The sequence below is a fragment of the Arvicola amphibius genome, chromosome 17, assembly GCF_903992535.2.
Source record: "Arvicola amphibius chromosome 17, mArvAmp1.2, whole genome shotgun sequence".
Taxonomy (NCBI): domain Eukaryota; kingdom Metazoa; phylum Chordata; class Mammalia; order Rodentia; family Cricetidae; genus Arvicola; species Arvicola amphibius.
This window is the reverse complement of record NC_052063.2, coordinates 36,896,752-36,910,296: the sequence shown is the minus strand read 5'-3', so window position 1 is coordinate 36,910,296 and position 13,545 is coordinate 36,896,752. Positions and strand designations below refer to the sequence as shown.

Below are 13,545 nucleotides of genomic sequence, written 5' to 3'. Positions count from 1 at the left end.
GATTCTTTTAAAAGGCAACACATTTACCTGAAGATCTAAACTGTAAAAGCACATGTCAACTAAAAGCTACCAGCCCCAAACACCTCACAGTACCTTCCAGATAACTGTGTGCCAGGTTGAATGCTGCAGCAAGGTCCCGTGTGCACCAATTGTAGAAAACAGAGTCTGCCCTGCACTTTTCCTCACAGCAGGGCGCGGGTCCACACACAGTTCGCCCAGCTTGGCATAAAGGCACAGCCACAAGCAATCAAACGGCGGCGCAGGGTGGAACGGCCGATTTAGTGACACTCCTTTCTCTTCTGCCTGCTTCTGCTGCACCGCCTCTTCTTTATTTAACTCTTTTTCGATAGTTTCCCCTCTTTGGAAAAAATAATCTGAAATATTCCACTAAAAAAAAAAAAGTTCAAAAATATAACTTTATTCACAAATTTTGTTTTAAACTTCAAAACAGGTTCAATAAAAGCATCTCTCTCATTCGAATGTCTAATTTCAAGAGAATGTGGCTATTTTGTCTAAGCATTAACTTTCATTGTCCTGTACCTTTTAATTATGAAAATTTTCAATTATATAGAATAAACTTCAATGTATTGATATACATAGTACCTAGCCAATATAATTGTTAACTATAAAACAATACATTACCACAACCAATTTCTTCATATCACTTAATCACTTATAATTTCATACAAAAATACTAGCTGCTATCTTCAAGGATAATGAAGTATGTGAACTCATGGTGATGGCCAACGATGGAAGCGTAGTGGCTCCAACAATGAATCAATGTAAAGTAAAGGAGGGGATGTCTAGCGGACACTGAGCCTGAATTACCCAGCTGCTCTTTGGCAACAGGTCTGTATGTGAGATGACACTGTCTTCCATGGTCACAGTTTTCACAGAAACACACTAACTTACCGACTTTGTGCGGTAAGTTTACAGTTGAATTCTTTGGAACTTCTGAGTTATAATAAACATTTAGGAGATGCTAAACAGCTGCCTTTAAAAAGACCTAACCAGGGCTAGAGAGATGGCTCAGGGGTTAAGAACACTGACTGCTTTTCCAGAGGTCCTGAGTTCAATTCCCAGCAACCACATGATGGCTCACAACCATCTATAGTGGGGTCTGATGCCCTCTTCTGGTGTGTAGGTATACATGTAGAGAGAGCACTCATGTACATAAAATATAAACAAATCTTTGAAAAAAAAGATCTAACCACCTTACAACAGAGATTTAACTTCAGTTTTATAAACTTTCTCAATTTCAACACACAGGTGAGAGAGTCCAAACAATTTCCTTAGATACACTACAAATATTGGAGCCTGTTCTCTTCATATTTGCTTCATGTGTGATACTTGCAGTACCTAACATACTACCTCTGTACTCACGATATGTAAAATGAGACTAAATGTCAATAATTCAACAACCAACAAGAGCTAAACACGACTAAAACACACACATGCCTGTCTCCAGAGCCTTCCACTATTATGTTGCCTCTTGGGTCTAACTGTATTGTTGACAGACTACAAGTCTATGTAAGTTGTAAATAAAGTAAACTAAATAGTCTATGAAAATGTATTAAGGTTATTTATTTAAGGTCACTACATCTGCACACTAACAACAAATCCTGAGTCTCCTTTCTATGTATTACTATGATTGTCTCCCTAAGGCCTCTCCTCATAAACGTTAAAGCTCAGTATACCAAACTTGTTTCCATTGTCCTGCTACTGATGGTTTGTTTCCTAGGTTATTTCATTCGCCATGGATGATGTGTTTGGTACTTAGAAGTCAGTAAAAACTTCCAGATCCCAGACCACACTTGTATTCATTGCTTACTACATAACAATCAAGAAAAGCAATGATACTTACCAATAAGCCTATTGAAGTTAAACTAATATTAAGTTCTTGGTTATGAAGTCCAAAACTACCTGCAACATCTACAACTATCTGTAGGCAAGAACAAGGCATTGTTGGTAGAAAATCTGTCACAACCAACTGAAGACACTGGAAGGCAGTTCTTATTAAAGATTCTCTAAAAACACAAAGGAAACAGATAATGCACATTTACAAGAAAGGTGTAAGAAAACACGCCTTACAATAACGTCAAGCAAGCCAGCTTTAGTTTAGAATCTGAACAAGGAAGTCCTCCCTGTTGCAATCCAAGAAAAGCAACCCAGTACACAGGGTTCCCCCATGGCTTCTGCTTTAGAGCCTGCCTTGACTTCATGATGGACAATGACCAGGATATATTTACCACAGTAACAGAAAACAGGCTAGAACAAAGGGTAAACAATGCAAAGGAAAACAGTAACTACTAATTATCATGCTCTCAATACGCTACCGAGTTCCCAAGTGCTGAACGCACGCCAACTCATTTCATCCTTACAGCATACGTCCTACTCTGTAAACTGCATTGAGTTGAGAAGATCAACTTCAACTTGGTGTAAACTGGTCTTCTTTACAATAATCATTCCAACATGCTATATTTTTTTAGGGAAATTTACTATTATAAATACTTAAACATTAGTTTTTTTCTAATAGTCTCATAAATTTCCTAATAGTTTTAAGATAAAACTCAATGATAGCTGGGCATGGTGGCACACACCTTTAATCCTAGCCCTAAGGAGGCAGAGTCAGAGGCAGAGGCAGAAGGATCTCTGTGACTCCAAGCCCCTGAGTTCCAGAACAGCCAGGGCTGTTACACGGAGAAACCGTGTCTCAAAAAACAAAACAAAACCTCAACTGTATGTGCACTGAAAGAAAACTACTATGTGATGCTGCAGAATTCCAGACAAAGGGATCAGCGCCTGCTAAACTGCGCCACCGGTGTTCAGTGTTCTATCACAAACTATGTAAAACCCTCAGTCCCATTCAAATGTGCTCTTCCTTCTGGATTCCCTATTTACTGACATCACATTCCCGAGTTGACCTAAGTCAGAGATCTGAGGATCATTCCAGACTGCCATTTCTCCCTCTGCCCCACAGTCAACCTACTGAAGTCCCTCAACTCCCTCTTACTGCTGAGACGGCACTGTCAACGACGTCCACATTTCCTGCTTGCCTGTGCTCCCAGCACAGTGGCAGCTGTCACAGCCACATCTGGTTAAATCACTCCCCTGTGTAAAACCCTAAGATGCCACCCAAATACACTCAAGGCGAATGCAAATCGCTTTTAAAAGCACATGAAGCTATTTATAAGAATTTATACTTCTGGTTCCACCCTTCACCACTAGAGCTTTCTTTCTTGTAGTCTAGAGTAGTGGCCCTTTATTTGTGAACACAGAACAGTTATCAAGTGCAGTGTTTGGGATACAATAAGCACAGAAGAAATGTTTAAGAAACAAAAGAATAAAGTTATTTTAAAGCATTTTTTTAAAACTTAATATATGAGGTCCTTTAGATCTGTTATGCTATGTTGGTTTATTTATCTTATAGTAAGATCTTACATCTAATATAAATGTCATAAAACAGCATATCTTCTCTCCTTTGAAAACCAAAATAATACTTGAGAGTTCCCAGAGCTAATTGGGGGTAGTTTATGGGAGGTTCTGATGAATCCTGGACATGAACAGGAAGGGATAAATCTACAGGACTTTAGGATGGGTCCCTTCTAACTCTCTTACATGCTAGGTATCCAATCCATTTCAAACACTTACCCTTGATCATTTCTGATAGCTCCCATGACTCCAAGAACTAATGGCCATCCAGGTCCTAGACTGTCTCCCTGACTCTGCAGAATCTGCAACACACATTCTAATTGCTTGAGTCGAATATCTGGATGGTTAATACTGGACATCTCCTTTAATGGGTTCAACAAAAGCAGCTGCAGTCTCTAAAAGGGGACAAGAAGCTAATTAGGAAAAGACAGCAAGGCTCTGTTGCAGCTGTCCCCCACATCCCTTTTATCTTCTTGCAATATCATCTCTGTGCTGCCCAGGTTGATCTTAGAAGTCTTGTGCCTCAGCGTCCTAAGTGCTGGGACCACAAAGTGCACCACCTTTCTCTCCTGTTCCTTCTGAGGGTTCAACTCGCCTCCATCCACAATATTGGAGGAAATAGAGTTCCCTACAAAAAGAACACAGACTTTGATTTCTCTAGCAGTAATCTTTAGAGGTTTGTTACTTATCTCTACTTTTAAGTAAAGGGGGAAAACAAACCAATCTACAGTATGCTAAATTTCAGTGTAAAAGTGGAGTTACCAAGTTCTTAGATCCACTAAAGATAGAGCTCATTAAAGAAATATATCTTTAGCTATATTTGAAGAAAAAAAACTAATTCCCAATATCTAGTATTATCTTTCATTTATTTTATTAATGTATTGCAGGTATTTAGATATAAGATTCTCAAGGATGATACAATAGAAAGTACACTAGTCTAAAATCACAGCTTTAGTAGCTTTGTTGGGAAAGCACTTCACCCTTTCAGCATCTAAGAAGTGCTTCATTGTAAATTTTCTTCTCTCCAATTTTGATTTTATGTGGTTAACTTACTACACAAATATTAAGTTTTCACTGTGCACTGGATATTGAGCAGACACTGAGGATAATAAAGTGAACAGAAAATGATTCTAAAATATTTTTATTACTATTTATTTAGTATGTATGAATGTGTGCCACATCATATATGTGGAGGCCAGAGGACAACTTGTAGAAGTCAGCTCACTCCTTGCACCATGGAGGCCCTGGGAATTAAACCCAGGGAGTCAGAGTTGATGGCAATCACCTTTGCCCACTAAGCCACTTTGTCAGCCATCAGTTTACATAGTTTTTTAAAGCCTCAAATCAGAGCCAGGCATGACAGCATATGTGCACAATTTCAATACTCAGGAGAGAAAGACAGCAGGACTGAAAGTTTGAAACCAGCCAGGACTCTATAGCAGGAGCCTGTCCTCGAACATCAAGAGCAGTGGATGCAGCTGAGTGGGGGAGCACCGACAGCCAGCGTGATGGACACAGCTGAGTGGGGGAGCACTGACAGCCAGCGTGATGGACACAGCTGTGGATGCAGCTGAGTGGGGGAGCACTGACAGCCAGCGTGATGGACACAGCTGTGGGCTGGAGCACCGACAGCCAGCGTGATGGACACAGCTGAGTGGGGGAGCACCAACAGCCAGCGTGATGGACACAGCTGAGTGGGGGAGCACCGACAGCCAGCGTGATGGACACAGTTGTGGGCTGGAGCACCGACAGCCAGCGTGATGGACACAGCTGTGGGCTGGAGCACCGACAGCCAGCGTGATGGACACAGCTGTGGGCTGGAGCACCGACAGCCAGCGTGATGGACACAGCTGTGGCATCAGTAAAAGAAGAAACAAACAAAACAAACCCTTCAAGCTGAAGCAGAGAAAAAAGGAATCACTGTAGCTGGCAGCTCCAAAAGAGCAGAGGTCTCTCTGTGGTACCAAGCATCCTATTCTAGCAGCTATATTCAACAATGGCATGTGAATCGCTGTGTAACACATTCACAAGATACAAGATGGCAAAGGGAACCATAATGGCTGTTAGACGCTTGTTTTACTCAGTCTTGAAACAGTGAATCTTCAGTGAATTAAAAAAAAACTTTAAAATATATGTGAAAGGTAAAGAGAGAAATTAAGTACAAAAGGGAATTCTGAACATAAAAAGTGATAAATGATTTAAAAATAGAATCTGGTTTACTGGAGCTGGAGAGCTGCTCAGCGGGTAAAAGCCTTGCCGTGTGGCCATGGGGACCTGTGTTCAGATCCCCAGCACCACAGAGAAAGGCGGGCACAGCACACTGGGGCTGGAGGGCAGCGCAGCACCGAGAGCTCCAGACTCACTGAGACTGTCTCAAAGTGAAGTGGGCAGCGTGAGAGGACACATTCCACCGCTGGCCTCCACAACTGACACACGGGACCCACACGCAGTGCATATACACCACACGCAGTACATATCCACCACACGCAGTACATATACACCACACGCAGTACATATACACCACACGCAGTACATATCCACCACACACAGTACATATACACCACACGCAGTACATATACACCACACGCAGTGCATATACACCACACGCAGTACATATCCACCACACGCAGTACATATACACCACACGCAGTACATATACACCACACGCAGTACACATACACCACACGCAGTACATATCCACCACACACACACACCCACCCTGTCCCTGGGAGAGCAGCGAGAGGAGCGGGCGATCTGCGGGCTAGAGAACCACTCGAGGGCAGCTGCTAACTTCAGTCAGCATCACTGAAATGACTTTATGAACGAATCCTAAAACTGTTACACTAATAAGCAGCCCACAGCCTACAAGTAAGATAGAATATTGTTTAAGAATTCTGTTTTAGATATTAGGTTGGTGACACACACCTTAAAATCCCAGCTCTTGTGCTGTAAGGACAGAAGGCCCAAGAATTCAAGGTCACCCTATGGGTGACTCTGTCTCACAAAAGAAAATTTATCCTAGGGCTGGGCAGCGGTGGCGCACGCCTTTAATCCCAGAACTCGGGAGGCAGAGGCAGGTGGATTTCTGTGAGTTTGAGGCCAGCCTGGTCTACAAAAACTAGCTCCAAAGCTACCCTGTCTCGAAAAACTAAAAAAAAAAAAAAAAAAAAAAAAAAAAAAATTATTCTAGAATATCATGAGAGGAAACTACGTCTGTGAGTGATGGTTACCTGGTTCTGTGTCAACGGTGGCTCGTGGTTAAATGTCAGCCCTGCTTTAATGAGGGACGTCAGGGCTTCTGCTCCCCACTCTCTCATTCGAGAGTTTGGGTGCTGGCACACCTGAAGAAACACATGGTCAATACACATTTCACTGTATACATAAGGTAAAAAATACACATCAATCTGAGAACAGAAAAAACAATGCCATATTACAGCTTCTGGTATTTCTTTTTTACAACTTAAAAGAGTAAAAGAAAAACTGTATGCAAAAATTTCTGTACGCTTACCTTCTGAATAAAGGCCATGGGAGGCAACAGAGAAAAAGACAGAAGACAAAAGATGAGACTTAAGTCACAGGAAAGGAAGGACTCCATGGCTGGAGGACCACGTCACCGGAGGAAGCAGAAGCAAGCTTATCCTGGGTGCTAGGGACTGAACCCAGGGCTTCAACCTTTGAACTGATAATCCAGTTTATGGCACACTATCTTGAGCCCAGACTCACCTGAGAGGGTGGTTTAATCACAGAGAAATCTGCACATATCCTTTATTGATAAATTCAATCCCAGTAAAAATGGGTAAAATTTTAGGAAGAATAGTTATCTTTCTCAGGTTTCTAAAATGACATTCAATCACTATGGTCCCAAAACTACACACAAACGTATGTGTTAACAGAAGCAGCTGGAGTTAAATGCCAGCTTCTTTTCAAGGCACTGCCAGCTGAAGAAGAGATGTGTCTAGTTAGAATTCTGCCACGATGTATGACTTAGTGGCAGCTCTCTCACGCAACCTCCTCCACAGCAAACCTGTGGGCAAGGCACACCTGGAGATCGCTCCCACCCCTGACAGTTCAACACCGCAGATACACCTGACTGAGATGACTCAAGAGACTGTGGTTACAGGACACCATTCCCGACAGAGGGCTGACGTCATGCTATTTCATACGCCACAGGTTTACCCATTTTATTGGATAAACCCTTCCCCAGGCTCAATTACTACACAACCATAGTCCTTAAGATATAAGGGGCAAGGAAGGAGAGGGAAAAGTTTGTCTGTCATTATGTTGATCATATGATCCGTGTACACGCCTTTCTCAGGAAAAATAAGTAGTAGTTAAGGAAGAGAGCTCACCTCCAGTAGATGGCCAGTGAGAGGTCTCCATAAGATTTCTATTCTGTGCATATTAACTAGACCAGTTTCTAATAGTTTGGCAACAGCAAAAAGAGATGGTTCCTAAGAAGGAAGCATATTACATGTTGATATGGTAAAGAGATTTCTGAGATCTGACTGAATAAAATAACATCACTATGTCTAAATGATGATTAGTCTGTATATGTAAAGTTAGTAAATGTAACAAAACTTATTATCATATGACAAGTCTTTCTGCTATCCCAGAACAGCTCCTAAAGTTACCCTCAATTATACTGGCACGAAGTGTGAATAAATTACAGATCTTAGAGACCTACAAATCCAATTTTAAAAATTCTATACTAACATTGTAGAGTATTGAAAACATTCGCAACATGAAAATGTTTAATAGTGTAAGCCATAAACTAAGCTACCCTGGGGTTCTAAGACAACTGTGGCACCAGCTAATCATACGTACCTAAAGGGTGTGGTAAAAAATTCATGTTTACGGAGAAATATGGCAGAAGGTTAAGACTGATGTCTACAAAGTTTTAAATGCCTGATATCTCATCTTGATTAGGCCACTGAATAGCTACATAGCTTATGTAAATTACAATATCTACTGAAATTTTTAATGTGTAAAATGGAGATAATAGTACATAGACGAGATCTTGTCAGAAAGTACATGGTAAAAGTATATCTCCACAAGTGATGACTCCCTTCAGCAAACGGGGTATACACACAATCATTTGCAGCATTTAAAAGAACATATACTTGTCCTGGATTCATGCCTGAATATTTTTACAAAATAAGTTTTAATTAATTTAAAGTTTTTTAAAAGCTCCATAAGTTTTATATTCCACTCAAGCATTTTAATGGGTTTTTTCTAATACTGCAATAAATTAACCATGCAGGAATATAAACTTAGAAAAAGAGTTCAGGTTTAGATTTGTGCTTCAAACAGAAAAAGAGACATAACGAACAAGAGTTTAATCTAAAAAGAGAAAAAAAAAGGTCATCTATATACTACATATGTAAGAAACTGGCCCTTTAAAAATGAGTCTGTATCGCCAGTTAAACAGATGCACTTCACTAAACGGATCCCTGAATAGTAAGCATTCTTAAGATCTGAGGGATCTCACCGGGCAGTGGTGGTGCACACCTCTGATTTCAGCACTCAGGAGGCAGAGGCCGGTGGGTCTATGAGTTCGAGGCCAGCCTGGTCTACAGAGCAAGTTCCTGGACAAACAAGGCTACACAGAAACCCTGTCTCAAAAAAAACAAAAAGATTTGAGTTTTCTTGAAGAACTCAAACAAATGCACTGGGAAGAAAGACCAGAGAAAACAGTTAGCACAACAAGAACCTCTTGCCATGGAGGACATTTCTACAGTCTCTCTTACACACTGTTCTTTTCATGCCATAGTCATCAATTCACTTTTAAATGAGAAACATCTGCTTTAGACCACACAGTCAAATGTCAAACATGAAAACAAGCATGCTGTGTTTATCAAATAGATACAATTCACAAAGCACTGTAAAACTGCTTGTATTTCATTTGGTACTCTATTAAAATATTATAGTTTTGTATTGAGATTTAATTTTAAGATGTAAGATTTTTCAAGATAATCAATAAAATGATTAGTTTACTATTGTAACTAATGTTATTCTTGCCTGGATTTGGAACAAAGAATACATTATTCCAAACACCTGAGTGTTCATGCAATTAACTAGATATATGATACATAAAACCATACTCTAGTAAGAACTTTTTCTGTTTTCTATTTTTAGTTTTGTATGTGTATGGGTACTTGGCCTGCACATATGTCTGTTTATCAGGTGACTACAGTGCCCTAGAAGACTACAAAGGAGAATTTTGATCCCGATACTGGAGTTAATGATGGCTGTAAGCTGCCATGTGGGTGCCAGGAAGCAAAGCTGGGTCCTCTGGAAGAGCAGCCAACGCTCTTAACCTCTGAGCTAACTCTTTCATCCCTAATAAAAACTATTGTTGCCTTGTTTTGTGGCATCTCATATAGTCCGAGCTGACCTTGACATTATAAAGATTTATCTGACTATAACCTTGAACTTCTGATCTTGCTGCCTATATCTTCTCCCAAGTGCAGGATTTAGGTGTGCATGGCCAATATCTGTTTTATATAATGCTAAGGATCCAGCTCAGGGTCTCATGCACACTAGGGAAGCACTCTACCAACTCTATTTAGCTCCAGGAAGAGAAAAGTCACATAAACCAAGATGACAAGCCACAGAGAACAGAAAGATGATTGAGAACTTTGAAGACAACACAGTTTGAGGCTGTACAGTTATTATTAAAAAGCTGAATAGTCTTCATCTATTTGGAAATGATCAAACTATCCATATTTTTTAAATGTACAGAGAGGGCTGGAGAGGTGGCTCATTGATTAGGGGTGCTGGCTGCTCCTGCAGAATAGTGGAATTTCGGTCCTAGAACCCACACTGGTGGCTCACCCTGTAATTCCAGGGGATCTAAGACCTTCCAACTCCAAGGGCACCTGAACAAATGAACATATACATATGGTTCTTAAAATCTATACAGGACTTGATTCTGTTGTTGGGTTTGTGTTTGTAGTGCCACATGTCCATTAGACCAGCACTGTGAATCAGTCTCTCAGCTAGTAACTTATTTCTTATTTTCTTATTCACATTTTTGGTGTTTATTTTTGTTGTGATGAAATCAAACCCTAGGCCTCTCACAGTGAGGGCAAGCGCTTTACTACTGAATGAACAGTTCATCTAAAAAAGCAATTTCTAAAATATGACTATGTCAAATTTTTCTGTGCTTTACAAATGTTAGAGAAAATATTTTGAGTATACAAAGAAATGTTCTTGAATGCTAATATCAGAAGTATTGTCCTACACTTACTTGACAGAAGAGAAAGAAGTCCTATTCTACTTAATTAATGGACAATGAAAACAATTAATTGCAAGGTGAGGAGAATCACTCTCATCAGAAGGAAACAATGAACCTCTGATTATTTTCCATTCCTATGAAGGCAGCACAGCACAGCACAGCACAGCCACCGAAATCTGCCACACACTTTTCCTAACTGCAATCTTACATTACCCAAATCATAAATATCAAATACAACAAATACTATCAAGGTATTTTATGAAAGCTAGCTATAAAAACTGTGTTGCATTATTTGTAAAATACTAAGACTATTCAGCACATAAGAAAAAAGGGACATGATTTTAAATTCTACTACACACGTAGACCAATCACAAGCTACATCATGCCCTCTTTATTCCTCCTTCTACAAACGGCAAATGCCAACAGGCCACTGCTACAAAACACCAGTTCCACCAGTCAAACACTTAGGTCATTCATACACTGTGTAACTAAAGAGAAATGTAAACTACCACACCTTATTGTTTCCATAGGCCATATCCATTGCTTCTAGAGATAAGGAACAAAGTGCATTTATTAAATGATGCAAAGATACGTCATCAAGATACCTAAAATAAAAATGAAAAAGACAATTTCATCTCAAATATATAGCTAGGAACAATGTGGCTGTCAATTTAAAACACAGACTTACTGTGAGCTCTCAAACAGTCTTGAAAGTATGTTGGAAATCACTGGCAAATCTGTCATCACTGCTGTTGTTAGAACCTAGAGGAAGGATGAAGTCAAATGTACAGTGTGACTTCTGAAGAAGTGCCCACCGGATAGGAAGAGCTGTCACTTACTGTACTGGGTCCTTCTGCAGCTCTTCCAGGCTTCAAGGCACCACCACCACTAGGCTTTAGTCCCAGAATCCACACAAGATGCTGACAATTAAAACAAGTTTATAGAATTATAAAAATTCTAATAAAATAGCTAGCAATAAAAATTAAAATTAGCAGTTTCTAATAATTAAAATGAAAATAATTAGCATCATTCATATAAAATAATTATAGCATGCAGAAGCAGTAGGATTTAGGGCATTATAAGTAGTCCATTACTTCCTAAAACATAAGCCTTTTGTTTTATTTCTCATCTTCTCCTTTTTCATACTATTAGGTGTATCTAGAGGACCAACAGGCATTGTTTATTTGTTAGCAATCATAAACCTAGACTCTGATGCTACAACATACCTGAAGAGTTGCCAAAACAAGTTGCCAAGATGTTCCAAGAACAGCACCATGACAGTGAGCCAAGTTAAGCAGCGTCCTCATACACTGGATGTTTTTGGAAGTCAGCTATATTGAAAAAAGACAGATTTGCAGCAACTGCTATAGAGTCTTAAAAATTAAAAGCTTACAAATCAGCATGAATGCATTCAAAGATTGTCTTAAATAAAAACCAAGAATATGAAGAAAATAAGTTTGGATAGTTCCATAAAACACAAATTTGCCTAATTAAAAGTTGTGTTATCAGAGCTGGGGAGATGGTTGAGTAAAATGCTTATCATGTAAGTGTGAGGGTTGGAGTTCATATCCCCATAGCCCACATACATGTTGGGAGGGCATGGTGACTTGCCTGTAACTCCAGCCATTGGGAGGTGGAGACAGGCCTACCTCGACTAACAGGAGAGCTTCTCACACACACAAGAGAGTTATGAACCCCGCATCAGAAGGTGATCTGGGGCGGCAGATGACAGGAGAGCTTCTCATACAAGAGAGTCATGAACCCCGCATCAGAAGGTGATATGGAGCTGGGGCGGCAGATGACAGGAGAGCTTCTCACACACACAAGAGAGTCATGAACCCCGCATCAGAAGGTGATATGGAGCAGCAGATGACAGGAGAACTTCTCACACACACAAGAGAGTCATGAACCCCGCATCAGAAGGTGATATGGGGCGGCAGATGACAGGAGAGCTTCTCACACACACAAGAGAGTCATGAACCCCGCATCAGAAGGTGATCTGGGGCAGCAGAGGAAGAGAACAAATGGTGATGGTGTTTGCTTCTACACACAAACACATGTACAGACTCACTGGCCTACACACGTGTGCCAACATTTGTATATACATGTGAATACACACCACTTAAACATAAACATGCACAAAAGAAGTTGCATTACTATGTTGGTTATGGGAATGACAAAAAAATAGTTAACGAGTTTGTTCTGAAATATCCTTCAGGTAAAAGAAACTAAGTAATAATATTTGGAAAGAAAGAGTAGAATAGGCCTCACTGATTGTTCATCGGTGACCAAATTAACCCCCAACACCATAATTGCATTACCATTACTGTTCCTTGAGGCTGGACTGCCAGAGGCTGGCCCACTGCCACAACTTGTTGGTGGGATTCACTGGATGGACTTATCATCATGACACTGTGGCCCTGGATAGAATATGCTAGAACAAAAGAGAAAGACTTAATGCAAGATAATGCTTTTTCTTCTTTTAAGGTAACATTATATTGTAAAATATTAATTTGAATAAAGTTCAACAGTAACAATTATACAGCAGTACTATTTATTCAAATGCATGCAAACATCTGAAAACTCCCAAGGTACAAAAAAGAAGCAAATATAAAGTAATTTTCTATATAAATTGTTAAGATGATGAAATTTGGTAGCTCATTTATAAGCAAAACAGAATTAGGACACATTAAATATTTTAAACATGTACCTATTTGTACTTTTCTAGTTAGAGCCAAATAAATTTTGAGTGTGAAATCTGAATATCAGATTAAATGTAATAAACCCAGTGTTTTCAAAGTATTAGCCAAGAAAATAAGATTTGAAGGTTAGTGTAAGAACCACTAAGCCAAGTAGAAAAACAGCAATCATCATTT

General features: G+C 39.8%; 1 protein-coding gene across 2 annotated transcripts in view; it reads right to left on the bottom strand.

Moving 5' to 3' along the window:
• The window catches only part of Mon2 (MON2 homolog, regulator of endosome-to-Golgi trafficking), a 79,237-nt gene that overhangs the window by 25,309 nt on the left and 40,383 nt on the right, over window positions 1-13,545 (bottom strand). For both annotated transcript variants that reach the window (XM_038314382.2, XM_038314383.2), the window contains exons 15-24: window positions 12,991-13,103; window positions 11,896-12,000; window positions 11,509-11,589; window positions 11,358-11,431; window positions 11,184-11,274; window positions 7,782-7,883; window positions 6,663-6,773; window positions 3,652-3,827; window positions 1,865-2,027; window positions 94-387 (exon numbers count right to left, since the gene is read on the bottom strand). In XM_038314382.2, coding sequence (XP_038170310.1) covers window positions 94-387; window positions 1,865-2,027; window positions 3,652-3,827; window positions 6,663-6,773; window positions 7,782-7,883; window positions 11,184-11,274; window positions 11,358-11,431; window positions 11,509-11,589; window positions 11,896-12,000; window positions 12,991-13,103 — 1,310 coding nt within the window. The remainder of the gene's footprint in view (window positions 1-93; window positions 388-1,864; window positions 2,028-3,651; window positions 3,828-6,662; window positions 6,774-7,781; window positions 7,884-11,183; window positions 11,275-11,357; window positions 11,432-11,508; window positions 11,590-11,895; window positions 12,001-12,990; window positions 13,104-13,545) is intronic.